The 19,953-nt window shown below is 42.0% G+C and overlaps 1 protein-coding gene across 5 annotated transcripts in view; it reads right to left on the bottom strand.

Annotated features, from left to right (window-relative positions):
• Nucleotides 1-495: 495 nt before the first annotated feature.
• Nucleotides 496-19,953, bottom strand: part of ULK4 (unc-51 like kinase 4) — a 159,834-nt gene continuing 140,376 nt past the window's right edge. For all 5 annotated transcript variants that reach the window (XM_081164361.1, XM_081164360.1, XM_081164364.1 and 2 more), the window contains exons 36-37: nt 3,758-3,846; nt 496-939 (exon numbers count right to left, since the gene is read on the bottom strand). In XM_081164361.1, the coding sequence (XP_081020487.1) occupies nt 858-939; nt 3,758-3,846 (171 nt within the window). In that variant the 3' untranslated portion in view covers nt 496-857. The remainder of the gene's footprint in view (nt 940-3,757; nt 3,847-19,953) is intronic.

Raw genomic sequence — 19,953 nt, 5'->3', positions numbered from 1 at the left:
CAAGGGATACAGAGAAGTGTCTTGTGATAGTTGCCTCAGGCAACTTCCGATTTTTAAAGGTCAAAAATAGCATCTTGGATTCACTTATATAGAGACTGGGATAACAATACGTATGTAAAAGGCCTTCAGTAGGTGTGCCAAAAGGTCAGTAGACAGCACCTATCTGATAAGTAACAAGCCACTCACCCACAGTTCCTCCCATCTTGAGCATAAGTTTCGGGGGGGGGGGGAGCTTTTAAATTGACTTGTGTTTGAGCAAAGATCATTGTGTAACATTACTAATGGAAACACATGCAAATTTAAAATTATACAGGATTTGGCTTAACTGGTAGTGATTGTACATTGTTATGCTGCCAGGATATCTGTTGGCTGCCTACTTACTTTATTACCAACACACCATTAACTTGCTTCGTTTTCTAAATGGCTTGATTAAACGGTTGAAGCTAAGGGGAAATGTGTAGGCAGCAGGGCTCCTAGGTAAGCCGTTTTTTTAAAAAAACTGTACCCATCTTCTAATACTCCTAGTGCCCCTCTAGTATGACTAATGAAAACGAAGTTTGGAGCTAGGCAACTGCAGGTGTGCATTATTCCTGTTCCCCACTTGCAATAGTCTCTTATATTTGGAACAGCAAAAGACACAAGACTCTTCAACAATCTCATATTTTGTGCTCTCAGCAGAAAGGTAGGAGAGCTAACGCTGTTGTCTATGTGAGCATTTCGGTTGAACCTAGATATAATTCAGAGCCGTGGAAGCTGATTCCAGTTACTCATCACAGCCTTTAGAAAACAGACAAATGATAGCGTAAATAAAAATTCTCATTACTCTCACTTAAGCTATTTCTAAAGCAACAACTGTCTTAGCTGAATGAGCCTTGATAGTGTTCAATTTTCTTGAGGATTTCATTTGCCAAGGAAGCAATTGCCATATCAGCGTGGAAGCTAAAAAAGGGAAGAGGGAAGCCAGTTTAGCATCATACAGCAAGAGGAATGACAGAACTACGAGCAGGTTTAATTCCATATACCATCTTGACCCACAGCTGCCACATTATCTGTTAAAGAAATTTTCCTGCCTTTAAAAAGCCATTGTCCCTCTGCAAAACTGTTTCAGTGCTCTAAAATCTAGGCAGAACGATTTGCTCTTTTCCTGGTGAGCTCATGTAGCATAATAAGCATAATATAGTTACAGCATTTGGCCTAGCAGCCTAGAGTGATTCTTATGTCAGTTGCAACACAGATGAATTGGTAGCTAACCCAGGGAAAGTACCTGGTTCTCGTGGAAGAGAAAAGAGAATTTGGGGTGGGTAGGGGGGGAGAGAGTGATGAATGTTGGCAGCACCTGAGCAAGGAGGCATAAAATGCATGTAGGAAAAAAGACAGGGTCTGCCTACTGTGCCTCGCTTAACACTTTTGATACTCAAGTGGAAAACTAGTAGAAAATGGATGTAGTAATAATGACAACCCTCCCCACCCCAACCAAAAATGGGAAAAAAGGCATCAAAAGTGGGGTGGGACTGATGTTTAGGGTAAGGATTAGGAGAAAGCATTGGGTTCCCCATAGGCTTCTTCAACAGCTCTGCCTGGAAATCATCCCCTAAAATGTAAACAATCAATGTACTTTGTACAAACCTAATATCCACATAATGTAATCTGTGACCCTCCAGTTGTTGCTACAACCCCCACAATGCCTAACCATTGGCAATAGTTGCTGGGACCACTGAGAATTAAGAGTCCGACAGTTGCATACTCCACACAAATTATGTAGTTTGAAAATGTGTTGCCAATAACTTGAGTCAATAACTACTCATGTAATAGAGGAATGCAGGCAAATGGCTTAGCTGAAAAAGCAAGTCGGCTTAGATCAAAGTTGAGGTGCTGCCTGCTTTTTAGATGCATGGTCTTCAGGCATAAGCAGGAATCAAACCATACTTGCACAACATTTTTAAAAACAGCAAGAGGCTATTTAATTAACACCTGGAGCACAGATGAAGGGCACTATAAAAAAACAAGGGAAGAGACTACAATCCAATGAACTACATGCATGTACATGCAGGGAGGGAAAAACAAGGCAGAAGGTAAAAAGGTACCAAAGGCACTTCAAAAAGATTTTTCTACAGAGAAAAAGAACTACCTATCTGCAGTAGAGACAGGGCAGCTCTGGAGGGAGGGGCAAGAAGAAAGAGCCCTGTTTATCTAAACCAAAGAGGTTTTGCTTCATAAGGGCTTGATACAGAATCCTAAAAAGCCAATGCTCATTGGAATTAAGTGCTCTTTGAAAAAAAATACTGGCTACTTAGCCGCAAGAGAAACTAGAATTACTAGTCATGGGGAAGCACTGCGGCCTCCTATCAGGAGGCGCAGCGCCACACGTCTTGCTAGTTCATTGTGTACCAGATGAGCAATGCAACGGGGAATGACTCAAAGTGGTGCCTTGCCCAAGGCCGCCAAGAAGTTCATGACTAAGCAGAGATTTTCTTTAATCAATGTATTAAATCTATATCCCACCCTAAGGCAAACACAGTGGGTAACATGCTTTAAAGACGGGTAGAAACTATAAAGATGTTTTTAATAATGAGGTGCAGTAAACTGAGATTCTCATTTTACAGACAGGAAACGGGGGCAAAGAGAATGTGACACGCCTAAGTCATGACTCCACTAAGATCTGAGCACATGTCCACTGCTGATACCCAGTTAACAGCCATTTCTCTGAAAATCAGAGTAAACATTTTGTTGAAACTAAGGGAAATGAGATATAGATAATGAGCTATGCCACAATTAGGTTATTAGGATTAGGGATTAGGGATGGAGGAGGAATCAATCTGAAACAGCTTATGTCCAAGCCACTTCCTTTTTCCTCCCCACAAATGGGCAACAATTCTATATTACAAAAATACATACAATACGGATAAAGGAGTCGAGGCCCACGTGTTAGTATATCACAGTTTCAGAAGTATTAGTACAAGTATTGGTATGGAGGTTTTCAGATAATATCCCTAATTAGAATCTACGCACTTAATCTTCCGAGATATGTCATTCAGCTGGATCCTACGGCAACGACCCCAGCAGAATCAGACTTAGCTGTCCTCCCACAAGGAAGGGAACATTTAGCTCAGCCATGCAGGCGCCAGGACTTGTCTCCTGCTCTGCTGTGGTCTCAGCAGCTGCCATGCCTTACTGCAGTAACAGTGGCTAGCAGTAACTACTGTGGCAAAGAGTGGCTGGCTTAACTAGCAGCAATCCTAAAAGCAAGAACTGGGGGCTGGCGGTTGTGTGCTGCCAGGAGGAGTTAGGATTTAGCTGCTGTGGAATAAGACACTGCTTGCATTAGCGGATCTGGATGACTGGGAACTATCAGTGGACATCCAGGTCTTCACATATTTACTTTGCAAGAAGACACACCATTCTGTGTACCTCAAAGGATTTAAAGACCCCCTACTGCCATTTGTCTCAAAGAAGGCACAGGCAGCATGCAGGACTCTCAGACTAGTATGGGGATGTGCGGTGCAATGTTGGAAGGGAAAGAAAGGAAAGGAAATGTGCCACACAGCTCTGGTCTGCCACATCAGAGGATCCAAAGAAAAGTAGCTGAGAGAGAAAGCTAGAAAGCTTTGAATGAAAGGAATTTTGATGGTAGTATTGTGTAGGAGGGGGTGGGCTGGTAATACAAGAAGCTTGTAGTGCGGGAGGTGATTGCAGACAGATGAAAGGGGAGGAATGTACACACAGCCTGGAAATTCCAGGAAGCCTAAGGGGAACTCACCTGGCAGTCTGGGCCAATCTTTCTAGTGTGCGAACAAGCATTTCTCCATCATTCTTCAGGCTTTCAGAGTGCTTCTCATTTGAAGTTATCTGCAATCAAAAGAACAGCTATCAAAGGTTTAGAAAGACATTCTTCTCTGTCAGGTGCGGAGGAGAAACAACTTAGTTAAGTGGAACTCGGGATTAACAAGCCAAACAGCCAATTATCCTGGCACAATGGGAGAACAACCTTCTTCCTATTGCTCCACCACAGTCATAGAAGCCATAGAATTCTCTGCCTCTTTGCAGATTTGCTGCTCTGCCCACAGCTGAACTAGCAATGCTACTGGGAAGAGCAATATGACAGGAGAACTCAAACCTTAAATTCCTGTATGTCTTCAGGGCTGGATAAAGGTGGTTGGAGGCCAGATTGAATTCCCAAAACAATAGCAACACAAAATTTGCATATTGATGGTGGTGACGATAGTAATAAATAGTGGTGGTTGTTGGCATCTGTCTCAAGAGACAATGGAGTGTGACTGCAGTCAAACCACTGGATTAGCAGCAACAAAGTGACCTCCTTGGGGTGCAAACATGGGCAGTGTGTCTGGTGGTCTTGGGCTGCCCAGAAGAAAAGAACCCCCTCTCTGCCTTGCTGATGTGGTCCAAAGGAAAGCAGAGATGTTTGGCACCAGCTTGGCTGCAGGACTTGCCGAAAGGAGGCATTGCAAGGAAACAATCCAACCATCTTAGGGACGATTTATGTAGTGTTTACGCCTTAGCATTTTCTTTTCCTGAAGATACCCTGCAAAGCAGTGGAGGTTTCTAGATGTGCTACTTTCCCTGGTTGATAAGCCCCACCTGCCCCTAATATGCATTACTACTACTACTACTACTACTACTACTACTACTATTTATACCCTGCCTTTTTCCCTGACGGGCACTTAATACAACACACAACAGCATGCATTAATTAGCCTCTTTATTTCACAAAAGTGACCCAAAGCAACTTATAAAAATAGCGTCCCCCTTCCCCCACCTCCAGAAAGGAAAACACAAATAAGGTACTACAGAATAACTTGTGGAATCTTAAAAACTAACAAATTTACTTTGATATATGCTTACATGGACTACGAAAAAAGCTTTCAGCCTGTAGAGTTTCACAAAACACACACCTCTGCTCCCCCCCCCCACCGCTAAATGGAAATAAAATACTCTGAGCATGTATAGCTTCGTATTTTAAACTCGGGGAATCATTGCTTTTGCTCACCAATTCTCAGCCTAACCTACCTCACGTGCCTATTGTGAAGATGCAGAGGAAGGCGTGAAATGGCTACAGAAGAGGACTTGCTTGTTGCATCCGAGGCATCTCTGTATTACAAAGGGCCGTGTTTTTCTGCCTGCCCCCCTGCAAATTGCTACAGCTCCAAGGCTTCAACAAATCCCCATGTGGCCTAACTGCTGCGTGTTTAAGATGCCTAAGTCCAGGGCTTTTTTTTTCAGCTGGAACCCACCAGAACTCAGTTCCGACACCTCTCTGGTGGCTGCCATTGCCGTTATAAAAGAGAACAAGGGAGGCGTTCGCGGTGAGTTCCAGGACCTCTTTTTCTAGAAAAATAGCACCAAGTCCCACAGGGGATTGATACCTAAGAGAAGGTATCTTAGTCCTGTAGTCACTGGAGATAGGATACCACAGAAAAAGAGGGAAACAGCAGCTCTTTAGGATCACAGGGATCCCTATAGCCTGGTGTTCAAACTTGTCAAAATGGCCAAGAAAAACCGATGGGGAATTAAACTTCAGGGCACAATTTTGATGGTGGGAAAATGTTAGAAGATGTCCAACGAAACGCCGGACTATCACATGATTACCATCTCATGCCATTAAAATGAATGAGGGATGTGCAGAAGCCTCGGCAAGTTGGGACTGGCGATAGCTGACCTGTAAATCTTGTACATCAGTTGCATATTCCTTTTATTTCTTAATATGCTATGTTTTTATACTGTAAAGCACCTTGTGATCCTCGGATGAAGGGCAGTATGGAAATTTAATAAATAACTAACATAAAAATTTGGGTCTACGATATTAAAGTGTTACAGTGATGTGACTGTTTCAATGTTCTTAGGAAGTAAATCACATTACCTGAAAGAGTAGTTAGCAACTTTCACTGTGATCAATGAACTGACACAAAAGCCAGCCCCTTTCAGAGTCCAGAGAAGCTTCCCCAAATTACACTGGCGAGTTGTCAAAAAATGAATAGTATTATTAATGGAAAGCAGACACAAACACTTCACCTTGAATTGAATTATAACACATAATGGAGCTTCTACATGCATGAAGGTATACTTCTTCCACACAATGCACATCTGTGTTAGTGTATCTACTGCGCACAAATGCTCTCTCAATAGTGCACTTGAGTAAGGCATCTACATCATATGTATGAGTACCCTGTGTGCATTGAAGCTGTTGTGAATACAAGCACAGAATTATGAGAGTTCTTTGAGAGTGTCAACAAGCAAAGAGATACGAGGTGATCCAGAAGGCATTGCATACTTAGGTTTTCAGAAGGCTTTTGACAAAGTACCACACCAGACACCTGAATAAGCTTAGCACTCATGGAATAAAATGATAGGTCCACTTGTGGATGAGTAATTGGTTAAAAGACAGGAAGCAGAGATCAGGAATAAATAGACAGTTCTACAGATGTAGAGAGGTATAAAATGGGAGTCGCCAGTGATTGGTACAGGGACATGTGCTTTTTAATTTATTCATAAATGATCTAGAGTTGGGTAAGAGCAAGGCAGCCAAGTTTGCAGATGATACCAAGTTGCCTGAGAAGTTAAAACAAAAAGGGATTGCAAAGAGCTTAAAAGCATCTCTCCAAACGCAATTAATGGGAAGTAAATTGGCAAATGCAATTCAGTGTAAGCAAGTGTAAAGTCTAAATGTTGCATATACACTAATGAGGTCTGAACTGGCAGTGGCCAGGAGTTATAGTGGATACTCAATGAAGATGTTGACTGTGTGTGGCAGCTGTGAAAAAGGTGAATTCCATGTTAGGGATCATTAGGAAAAGGACTGAAAATAAAACTGATCTCATAATGCCATTATACATATCTATTCACATGGAACACTGCAAACAGGTTTGGTTGCCTCACCTTAGAAAGGATGTTGTAGTGATGGAAAGGGAACCAAAATGATGAAGAGGATGGAGCGACTCCACTACAAAGAAAGGCTACAACATTTTGGGCTTTTTAGTTCAGCACAAAGGTGAGTAAGAAGAAACATGGTGCAGGCGTAATGTAATGTAAAAGTGATTATAAATGTTTTTCTCCCTCATTCGTAACACTAGAAGAACTCAGGGATATGAAATGAAACTGAATGTTGGAACGTTCAGAACAAAGAAAAGGAAGTCCTGTACACAGCACATATTTAATGGAAATCATTCCCACAAGAGGTACTGATGGCCATCAGCCTGGGTGGCTTCAGAAGAGGCTTAGATAAATTCAGGAGAGATACAGTGGTGCCTCGCAAGACGAAATTAATTCGTTCCGCAAGTTTTTTCTTCTTGCGAGTTTTTCGTCTTGCGAAGCACGGTTTCCCATAGGAATGCATTGAAAATCAATCAATGCGTTCCTATGGAGACTGTCCGGGGACAGAGGGGAAGCGCTGTGGGCCTTCCCCTCTGTCCCCGGACCTGTTTTAAAGCAAGGGAAGGGGCAGCGGGGAGAATCACTTCTCCCCGTTGCCGCCCCTTGGTTCAAAAGGGGTCTGGGGAGAGAGGGGAAGGCGCGCGCGCGCCTTCCCCTCTGTCCCCTCTTTTGAAGCAAGGGCGGAGGGGAGAAGATTGCTTCTCCCCGTTGCCGCCCCTTGGTTCAAAAGGGGTCCGCGCGCGCCTTCCCCTCTGTCCCCGGAGATTGCGGGGCTGGCAATGGGGAGAAGCGATCTTCTCCCCGCCGCCCCTTGCTTCAAAAGAGGTCCGGGGTGCGGGGGCAAGCTTCGTTTTGCGAAGCAAGCCCATAGGGAAATTCGTCTTGCGAAGCAACTTGAAAACGAAAAAACCTTTCGTCTTGTGAGTTTTTCGTCTCGCGAGGCGTTCGTCTTGCGGGGCACCACTGTAATGTTACCAATGGCTACTAGCTACAATGGCTAGGTTCTACCTCTACTACCAGAGGCAGTAAACCAGTTTTAATACCAGTTACTGGAAATCACAGGTGGGGAAAGGGTTGTTGTACTGAGGGCCTGCTTTCGGGCTTCCCATAGACATCTGGTTGGCCAAACTGTGAGAACTGCATGCTGGACTGGGTATGTTATTAAGCAGCCTCTGGGTCTATCTTATGTTCTGCTTGGTTTTCAGATGAAAGCATCTTTTAATTATGTGCCTCAACAAGTATTTCATTTGTGCACATTCTCTTACACTTCATATAAAACTTGTAACATCATCTCACCGGTTCAGCTGGAAAGGATTCTAAGACTTTCCCCTAACTTATATCAAGTTATTGTTATGAGGAATAAGCACATGTTGAACTCTTTACAATCACTAACTCTTCCCTTAATTAAATACTTAATTAAATCTTGATGTGGCGTGCATTCATTGCAACTGAATAAGAAATCCAAAACAACTTTTCTTTATGAAGCCAATAAAATGCATTGCAGCTTCCCTGGTTAATACAATTAAACAAAGATGAGTTATAAAGAACATCATTGATATGTAAATATCCAAGTTTCTCAAATATAGCATAAATGTGCAGGTGAAACAGCATTTTAGGAAGAAATTACATTTCACATACAATGAAGAAGAAAAAGAAATTCATGAACAAATCTATGCTATTGTTCTTCTAATCCGTGTGGAGTCAGAAGGTCTATTTACATGGCAGTTTTTGACTGAGTTAATTATTAGAACAAGAAATAGTAATCCATATTTTCTAGTTTAAAAGGAAAGAAGAGGGTCTCGGCTGCTCAAGGTTTATGTGTTCATAGTACTGAATTAGTTCCTTCCCCCATTAGTCACAACTTGCAGTTTTCAATTTACAAGAACTTTCAAAATCAATTAACCTGAAGAATGAATTACTTTAATGCTTTTGAAAGGGATGGTTTCCTCCTCTCCTGCCCCACTGCAACTTCAATTAAGTTGGAAGTTTGCTGCCTGGTTTGGAAAACTCTTTGCTACTTGCAAAACAGGAGCTTTTTCAACAAAGAGCTTATAGTTTTGCTTGGTCCAAATGCAACTGTAGCCCCCCTTTTAACTGCAATTTAGAGCAATTGTGCAACTGAATAACAATGTCATGTGAAATTAGATGGACTTAACTACTCTCAGGGATAATGACCATTTCCCACAGACCACTGAAATCAGATTACACACACATGCAAATGCAGATAGCACGTCCAGTATTTTACACATTCCTTGGATTTCTTTAATTATGCCATTTATACCCCGCCCTTTAGCCAAAAAGGCTGTCAAAGCAGCTTTTGTTATTTCTTAATATGGACATCCTAAAAAGCTGAGTTACCTTTTTTTTGAAAATTGAGGCCACTTTCTCAAGCGTTTTCAAAGTCCACACATTTCTGTGATTGTAACATACAAATTCTTATGTGCTCTCTTCTGTATTCTTAACAGGATCACACATTTTAATGGATCACAGGACATAAGTGAACATACTATTGTTTACTGTGACTGTGTGAATATACAGTGGTACCTCATTTTTCGAGTGTCTAGGAAGATGAACGTTTCGGTTTTTGAATACTGAAAACCTGGAAGTAATTGCTTCTGTTTTTGAATGCGCCTTGGAAGTCAAACAGCTTCTGCTGTGTGTATTTCAATTTTTGCCATTGACTTTGCTGACCGCCCTTTGCGCCTCAGTTGTTGAATGGTTTGGAAGTTGAACGGTCTTCTGGAAAGGATTATGTTCGACAACTGAGGTACCACTGTACAATGGTAAATACTCCACAGTCCACAAATGAAGCAATCACATCCAGAATGTGGAATAACGTGGAACCTAATTTCTAGTAATAAGGAAGGCAACCATTTTCTTATTAAGCATTTTGGTTTCTCTTTGGATGTAAAGGTAAAGGGACCCCTGACCGTTAGGTCCAGTCATGGCCGACTTTGGGGTTGCGGCGCTCATCTCGCTTTATTGGCCGAGGGAGCTGGCGTACAGCTTCCGGGTCATGTGGCCAGCATGACTAAGCCGCTTCTGGTGAACCACCAGCGCATGGAAACGCCGTTTATCTTCTCACCAGAGTGGTACCTATTTATCTACTTGCACTTTGTACTTTTGAACTGCTAGGTTGGCAGGAGCTGGGACCAAGCAATGGGAGCTCACCCCGTTGCGGGGATCCGAACCACCAACCTTCTGATCAGCAAGCCCTAGGCTCTGTGGTTTAACCCACAGTGCCACCTGCGTCCAACAAAAAAATAAGAAGGCTTGCACATCCAAAACCGTCAAGAAAGTACTCAAACCTACATCAGGCTTCCATTTGCAGACGTAACAAAAGGTACCAGGTACCAGGTTTAAGTCAAGGCTCAACCCTATTTTCAAAGCCAGAGTTCAGGAATCATAAAGCAGTATCTCACAAGCATGTCCAAAGTGACTTTCCTTCACTAATGAATATCAGAAACTGAGCCACCTCCGAACATCTGTCTGTCATGGTCAGACAGGATATATAATATCAAAGTTTAAAATCAGTGTGTGTGGTTTGTGGGCAGGTTTGAGTCTCAGTGTGAAGTTTCTACCTCCTTGCCTTCAGGAAATACGTCATATGTAACATATTGTATGGAGAGGCAAAGATATAAATGCAGTCTGTGTATGGCAAGAAGAAAGCAAGTTAGACAAGTTCAGTTGAGACTGTCAGTTGCTGACTCATACAAACAAGCCTGGGCAATGACAATGGGCCATTTAAACCTGAACCATGTACTTAAAAAGCCAGAGTATTCCAGGTGTTCTTTGGCATCTATCATTATAGATGTGTATTCTCAGACAGATTATGGAGATTTGTAACATACAGATCTCAACAAAGACATGTTAGAACAAGCAGATCATCTTCAGCAAGGAAAAGAAAAGAATCAAAGCCTAAATAGAAGAGCTCACATTTCAAACACTGAACTTATTTTCTCTTATTTATGAGAGGACTTATCTTTTTAGGAGTTGAAAGTAATTTGCACTTGTAACTTGGCAAGGCATGCACTGCCTGAAAGCGGCTCCTTCGAAAATCTCCTTTGAGAATTTCATTTGACCTCAGGGTCTTCTGTGTGTTCTTCATTTGGAATGTATTTTGTATTGACAGAGGAGTAAAAATAAATAAATCACTATACATTAAATAATTCCATATTTTCAGTGGGCTAAATAATCAAAGGTTTGCGATACTTGAGTGTATGCATACATTTATATATACATACATAATGCATAAATACACACACACAGGAACCAGTATGGTGGTGAATTGTGCAAAGCACTGGAGAGACCAGAGCTCAAATTCCCACTCAGGGATGAAGCTTGCTGGGTGATCTTGGGCCAGACACCTTCTCTTAGCCTAACCCATCTCATAGGATTGTAAGACTATGTGAGCATGTGTATCATGTACACCACTCTGAACACCTTGGAGGAAGGGTGTGAATAAAAAAACGTATCTCCTCTCTTCTCTCTCACAGACACACTATTTAAGAGAAATGTTTTCAGAATGGAAATACCAGAAGTTCATTCTTTTTATAAATGAAAACTCACTCATTTTCCCTTTAGAGAGAAAATACAACAGCTATTATCCATTCTTGACACACACTAATAGAGAAATTATATTAGAAATGTTCAAGGTTAATACTGTTGATAAGGGATGTCAGTGATACTGTGTATGTTTGCATAAAATATGGGACTGTATGCCTCTTTTAATTATAACTGTGCTCAAAGTATATTAGAATGCAATATTGCAATGCATTATACTGTCAATTCCTTACAAAAGAAGTCCAAACTTTGACTTCACCAAAATCTAAAGACTGCTTCACTAGCTTAAAGAATGTCAATCCCCAAAGTTCCCAATAAAGGTAAAGGTAAAGGTACCCCTGCCCGTATGGGCCAGTCATGTCCGACTCTAGGGTTGTGCACTCATCTCACTTAAGAGGCCGGGAGCCAGCGCTGTCCGAAGACACTTCCAGGTCACGTGGCCAGCGTGACGAAGCTGCTCTGGTGAGCCGGCACCAGCGCAGCACACAGAAACGCTGTTTACCTTCCCGCTATAAAGCGGTACCTATTTATCTACTTGCACTTAGGGGTGCTTTTGAACTGCTAAGTGGGCAGGAGCTGGGACCGAAAGACGGGAGCTCACCCCGCCATGGGGATTCGAACCGCCGACCATACGATCGGCAAGTCCTAGGCACTGAGGTTTTACCCACAGCACCACCCGCGTCCCTAAAAGTTCCCAATATCTTCCTCCAAATAGCATGATTGTGAGCTTTTCCTTTTGGCACCAATCCCAAGACTAGAAACTACTACCAAAGTGTTCCTGATGATGACATTTGTTGAAACAGAGATGGGAGAGGCGAGTGCAACTCTGCTCATTCTCTTTGACCTCTTTGATTGAAGCATTTCAAATTTGAGCTTCCCAGCAGGTTTCAAAAGTCCAGTTCCACATGTGGACCAGCATCAAACCCACAGAGAAGAAATAGTTGTTTAAGGGTTAAGGCTTCATGTGTCAGACAATGAGGCATTCTAGTGTGACAACAACTTAGGCAATTATGGCCATAACACCTGATAATATGAGATGCCATGATGTGATAACTGGAAAGTGTTGACTTCTGCAGAATAAATATGCAAGCCACAGATTTGAGAGAGATGAAGAAATGGCTTGATTACGTAAGGAACGGCATTCCCAAAGGCTGTGCAGTTCTGGTTGCCACGCCTAAAAAAGCATTATTGTAAAGCTGGAAAAGGTGCAAAAAAAAAAGGACTACTAATTTGATCATGAGGCTGGAACAACTCATCCATGTAGAAACTACACATCATTAGAGATTCTTAGTTTAGAGAGAAGGTATGTAAGGGGTGTGTGGGTTAAGACAGAGATTATAAAACTATGCATGGCAGGAGGAAAGAAAAGATTTTCTTCCTTGATCATAAAATTAGAACCTGATATCATCCGACGAAGCTGCATGTTGGAGGATTCAGGACAGACAAAAAAGGGACACAAAGTACAGTTAAACTATGGTATTTGCTATCACAGGTTGTAAAGTTGGTCCTCAACTTGTATGGGTTTAAAAGTGGCTTAGAAGATAAGGCTATGAATAGCTGTGTACTACCTCCAGTATCAAAAGGGATGTGGGTGGCGCTGTGGGTTAAATCACAGAGCCTAGGGCTTGCTGATCAGAAGGTCGGCGATTCGAATCCCCGCAATGGGGTGAACTCCCATCATTCGGTCCCTGCTCCTGCCCACCTAGCAGTTCGAAAGCATGTCAAAGCGGGAAGGTAAACGACGTTTCCGTGCGCTGCTCTGGTTCGCCAGAAGCGGCTTTGTCATGGTGGCCACATGACCCGGAAGCTGTACGCTGGCTCCCTCGGCCAATAAAGCGAGATGAGCGCCACAACCCCAGAGTCGGCCACGACTGGACCTGATGGTAAGGGGTCCCTTTACCTTTACATTATATATATATATATATATATATATATATATATATATATATGTAGGTTTTGGTGTCTTCGGGTGTCTTCCCGTGTAAGAGTTGGGGTGTCTAGGCGACGTTTCGACGAGGTCTCACTCGTCATCTTCAGGCTGGTGCTTTCGGCTTCTTGTTACTAGAACAGAGCAGGATCTCAGTGTTTGAGTTCCTATAAATACTGTTGAGGGGGTGTGGTGTATAGCCTCCAACGTTCTGGGCAGATAGGAAGTTCCTAGGAACTTCCTATCTGCCCAGAACGTTGGAGGCTATACACCACACCCCCTCAACAGTATTTATAGGAACTCAAACACTGAGATCCTGCTCTGTTCTAGTAACAAGAAGCCGAAAGCACCAGCCTGAAGATGACGAGTGAGACCTCGTCGAAACGTCGCCTAGACACCCCAACTCTTACACGGGAAGACACCCGAAGACACCAAAACCTACATTCCTGTACCCGTGAAAATCTACGAAAGCATATATATATATATATATATATATATATATATATATATATATATATATATATATATGGAACATACAGCATCTGCTGCATCTGGACCTAATGGTCAGGGGTCCCTTTACCTTTACCTCCAGTATCAGAGGTAGTATTCCTCTGGATATCAGTTGCTAAACAGCACAAGTGGGGAGAGTACTGTTGTACTCAAGATCTGTTTGTGGGGTTCCCACAGCCATCTGGTTGGCATCAGAACCAGACGCTGGACTAGACAGGCTTTTATTCTGAACCAGCAGGGCTCTTTTTATATGATTGTCTAAGAACATTATGAAAACATAATGGTCTCCAAGAACGTACTTCAACAGGATTTTTTAAAATAACTATGTCTCTCCAGCAGTCAGATTTTCAAATATGAATTCAAATATAGCTTACAGTAAAATCATTATGACAGTAGACAGGCAGTAAACAAGAAAAGATGGGGGAAGAAGAGGAACAGAACTTGTATGACGTCCATAGTCCTTCTAGACTTAAATCGCTTGCATGAAAATGTAAAATATATTTTGTGATATTAGAATTCATCAGTGTGTCATCAAAACCCACAATTCTCACATTTATACACATTCACACACACAGGAAGCTGCCTTATACCAAGTCAAGATATTGGTCTGTCAAGATCAGCACTGCTATCAGCTATCCAGTTTCAGCCAGGGCTCTCTGAGATTTCCAGTGATGCCAGACATTGAAACCAGGACCATCTATCTGCAAGCATAACACTTGTTCTACCACTGAGATGCATCCCTTCACAAACATACAGACACTTGAACTACTGAAATTTAAAATTTGATTTCCTATGTTCTATGTACTAAACCTGTTATGAAAAACAAACAAAACTAAGTGATATTTTTTTAAACCAAAGCAGTAATATTGTTTTTAATAATACAATTTTACACTTTTAATGCTAGAATGTACTGCTATTACTGTATGGGTTGGAAAGAAAACCACTAAGGTTATGAATTATCAAACATGCAAGTACCAAACCCCAGTAAATGAGTATTCACACATCAGTCAATTTTTTATCATTATAATCTGTATGCCAAGAAAAGGAAACTAGATTTATAAATGACTAAGCATTATGTTGAGCTCTAATCTCCCAATTTCTAAAGAAAAGCTGAAGGAGGCGGTAATACTACGTACACAGATGGTGCTATGTAAATAATGAATAGAAGTGCCTTGGTGCACTCAGATGGTCTTAGGCCTTGCAGGGAAGGAAAAACAAAGCAATGTGAAGTACTGAAATACCCAATCCAAGCTGTGACACCAGAAGAGTTGCTTTGGAAAATATTTTATGTGAATTGTGCTATTTAGCAATAGGTGGCAAACACCAACAGATATGTGCATTTATTAATATGGAATGGACCGGGGAGGTCCAACCAAGGTTGGGGAATGCAACCATTGAATCCCTAGAATGTGTCCATGGCACATTTACATAGCGCCATACATGCAGCAATTTTGTCTTCAGTGCAGTGGACAAAAGGTTTGGAATACAAATCCGTCTCTCTCTAACTATCTATATATATAGAGTGTGTGTGCATAAATATGTAGACTCTTCCTCTGCTGCCCCACATCCTACTTCCCCCCACCCCCAAACTTTATCCCAGTTTCAATCAGTGACTGACAACAGCAAATGTGTACAAAGGAAATTGAGTTTCTATGCTTGTATCCACCCCAGTGCTGGAAAGATATGTGCGTAGGGGTGTACAAATTCCTGCAGCTGTCCCCAACATAATGCCTATTTGCTACTCTCTTGAATCGTTATTTCAAGACACAAGCAATTGTTAAGAGCAGATTTTAATTGCTGCAACTGTAGAAACAAAGAAAACATGAATGTTAAATTAAAGGATGTACAATAGCAACTCTTCTAATGATGCGAAACCACACTGCTCACTTCTTTGCCATTTATCTATATAAGGAGTGGAGAATCTGTGGCCTTCCAGATGCTGTTGGACTACAACAATTGGTAACTTCAAGACTCCATCATTGTAACGTGCTCTATTTGAGGCTACTCTCGGGCCTGGTTCAGGGGCTCCAGCTCATGAAAAAGGCTGTAGCAAGACAACTGATGGGGAGAGGCTATTGCCAGCACATCGTAACTCTAGTGTCTGAAAGTTTGCACTGGTTGCTCATATACTATCAGGTCAGGTTCAAGGTTCTTGTATTAATGTACAAGGCCCAAAACAACTTGGGTCCAGGATATCTTTAGGACTACCTAATCGCTTATATTCCTGCTCGATTGTTGAAGTCTTTGGGGAAGTCACTGTTAGTAGTCCTGCCTGGCTCTCATTCACTAGGAGCAAAGCAGCATCTAATGCGCCTAACATCACAGAGAAGTCTCTGTTAGGCCTGTTAAAGGGGTGTGTGTGATATAACCTCTTTTTACCTTTGCAAAAGGGCCCCTCCTGCTTCCGGTGCAGCGCCATTCGTAAGTCTTAGGAATGGCTTAGAGGCTTAGGAAGCAGGAGAAAGTATTTCTTTTATATTTTCTAAACTGAAAAAAATGGCTTTCTTTGTCCTCTCCATCACAGGATTGGAGAATCCTCCACCAGTGCTTCTCTGGATAAGAAAAATACTGTGTTTTTGCAGCTCTCCCCTTAGAAATTTCAACAGTCTATTCAAAATTATTTTGGCTTCTCGAAAATTCTTCATATACGGGGCAGCTTGTCCTGCTTTGTTGCCCCAATGCCACTGGACATATGCTGTGGCAGCATAATTATCTGATATAAGGAGGAATTAACTAGTCAAAATCACTTCAGCCACCATAATACAAGTAACTTGCAACTTATGCGCATTTAACTTGTGTGCATTCAGCTTTACGTACTTGCAAAACAATCTGAAAAATTGAAAAGGGAAAGAAAGGGGGCAGGGTTCTAGCAAAAATAACTTTGGTAATCCCACCTGCCATTGAACCCAATGTGTTTTGACTATATGTGATTTTGGCTTCACACACTATCCCCAAGACGCAACCCCTGGAAGAAACATTACACCCAAAAGTTCTCTGAAACTGGCATTTACTCTTCTTAAAACAGGCATATGACAAAATCCTGGTTCCGTTTTCTATCACTTCCTCTTGTGAGACCAGGCCCTTGCTAATCCTATCACATATCAAATATTAATGGTGTCATATACATGTAATATCAGCATTGAATACCTAGTTACCTACTGGCAAACTGAACATAGGGCATAGTTAAAATTGATGACTCTTGACTTTCACTCAAATTTCACCTATATTATTAAAGAAAGCCTCTGAACAAGCAGTTAGTAATAGCATTGGGTTTTTTAAAAATGTTCAAAAGCTTAATATAATCTAAATAATTTACTGCCTTGTTTTTAATAGGCATTTCTAGAGATATATATCATCTCCCTCTCCCCTCCCCCCAAGTCTGTGATCCTTCTTCATGGAATTAAGATACCTGAAAGTACCTTTCTGTCAGGTTAGAAATAATCTTTCACATTAAAGAATAATTTTGTAAAAACAATTTGAAGTATTAACATCAATCAAATTTGGCTACGAGTTCAATTTTTGAAGGCTTTAGTCCCCTACATGAAATTTGGATTATTCTCTGGCAAACTATCAGACGTGTGAAAACAACATCTAAAATTACTAGTTCCTTTTAAAAAAAATACTTTCATGATCAAAGCTCAAAGCTCACTTGAATTTATTGAAGAACCGAGTAGCAGCAGGAAAAGTCTCATCATGTCAGAGATGAAGTAAAAGCCAGGTGTTTAAGGAACAGCTGATACTAGATTTTCTTTCCGCCCCGTCCAGGTGCATCAGGGATATGGGCTCTTTCTTACACCTTCAAATGATGGATCTATATCCAGTTCAGAACAAGTGTTATCACTGGTACACAGTTGGAAGGGACGCCAAGGGTCATCTAGTCCAACCCCATGCAATGTAATACTCTCAGCTAAGGCACCCATGACCGATGGCCATCCAGCCTCTGTTTGAAAACCTCCAAGGAAGGAGAGTCCACCGCCTATCGTGGGAGTCTGTTCCACTGCTGAACAGCTCTTACTGTCAGAAAGTCTTTTCCTGATGTTTAGTCGGAATTCCCTTTCTTGCAACTTGAAGCCATTGGTTCGAGTCCTACCCTCCAGAGCAGGAGAAAACAAGCTTGCTCCCTCCTTCATGTGACAACCCTTAAGATATTTGAAGATGGCTATCAGAACTCCTCTGTGTCTGCTCTTTTCCAGGCTAAACATACCCAGCTCCTTCAAGTGTTCCTCATAGGACTTATGCACACATAGCCATGGTGATCACTCTTCTCTGGACTTGCTATAATTTGTCAGTGTCCTCCTTCAAATGTGGTACCCAGAATTGCGCAACAGTATCCCAGAAGCAGCCTGAATAGAAAATATTACTTTATGTGATCTGGACTGTGTTTCTGTTAACTGCATTAGCTTTTTTAAGCAGTAGCATCCCACTGCTAACCCATGTAACCAAGACACCTAAACCTAGTTTTTGAAGTGTGTGTGTATATAAAATAATAACTCAAATATTCATGCTTAATAAGATATTATTCCTACTTCCAGGAAGTAGGAATGTAAAGGAGTCTATTACTTTGTGAGGGCTTCCATAATATATAAAATAATTTCCACCATATGGAAGAGATTTGCCTGTGCTGATGTTGGAAGAAATTTATGAACATTTTTAGTTTGTTTTCCAGCTGCTATTGATTCACACTTATATTAAAAGACTCCTTTTGTCAGGGAACTTAGGGTGGGTACATTTTCTTGGGGCAAAGGCGGCGGAATGCTTTTAAATCACATCATAGTTTTTATTTTATTTTTAAAAGCCCTACAAGTCCCACCTGGGAACTCTAGTTGATGACTGTCATAAAAGTCTAATAAATAAATAAAATACATTTGGGTGAGATTTTGTTGGCTCCTGATGCTGAACACATGGAATGGCATGGAACAATACCTGCTCTAAAGTGACTACATTCTGGGAATTCATCAGTACTGCTCAGAGATTAATCTGGAGGTGAAGCCCATGTAAAGGACAGTACTCATGCGGTCCGCTTGAAAAGGAAAATTGCAGAAGTTATAAACAGAAGATAACCACAGTATACAATAGTAGCAGAGGGAGGAAAGGAATGTTGCTTGTTATCAGGTGGGCTAAAACCTGGCTGTTCAGGGCTAAGGCATATTTCAAATCAGGGAGTTTAAACCTCACTAATAAGGATGCAGAGCTGCTATCCACCAATCTGGGCAATGGATTTTGGCAAGCAATGAAGAGATCTAGACTACAAGCACCTGGTGATTCAGTGGTCTGGTTTACATAACACAGTAAGCCAAATTATGATTCACTAGGTAAAGGTAAAGGTACCCCTGCCCGAACGGGCCAGTCTTGACAGACTCTGGGGTTTGTGCGCCCATCTCACTCTATAGGCCGTGGGCCAGCGCTGTCCGGAGACACTTCCGGGTCATGTGGCCAGCGTGACAAAGCTGCATCTGGCGAGCCAGCGCAGCACACGGAACGCCGTTTACCTTCCCGCTGGTAAGCGGTACCTATTTATCTACTTGCACCCAGGGGTGCTTTCGAACTGCTAGGTTGGCAGGCGCTGGGACCGAGCAGCGGGAGCGCACCCCGCCGCGGGGATTCGAACCGCCGACCTTTCGATCGGCAAGCCCTAGGCGCTGAGGCTTTTACCCACAGCGCCACCCGCGTCATGATTCACTAGGACTATGCAAATGTACGAGCTCCCAGAAAGGAGTTTGCAGCTCCTTTGGTCAATAACCTAATGCACTTTAATTTAGCAACTGTGACCTTCATGAAACATTTCCCACTGATATACACCTATTATCTGCCCTGAGGCAGGACTCAGTTAACAGAACACAGTTATTCAGAAGACACGGTGAATAACAGCTACAGATAAGCAACCCTGTTTTATCCTTTTTTTGTAGTCCATGAGATCTAGTAAGCTGTCACAAATAGTTCATAGGAAAACAGAACTCAATGCTGTTCTTCTTATGGTGGCACTAGAACTCAACTGGCTATCAAGAGAACAGCATTCTCTACATAACTGAACCTGAAGACCAGTGTGTATATGTTTGCATCTGTCAGCA

This window comes from Podarcis bocagei (genome assembly GCF_964188305.1).
Source record: "Podarcis bocagei genome assembly, chromosome: 12".
NCBI lineage: Eukaryota > Metazoa > Chordata > Lepidosauria > Squamata > Lacertidae > Podarcis > Podarcis bocagei.
This window is presented reverse-complemented; position numbering and strand designations above follow the sequence as displayed.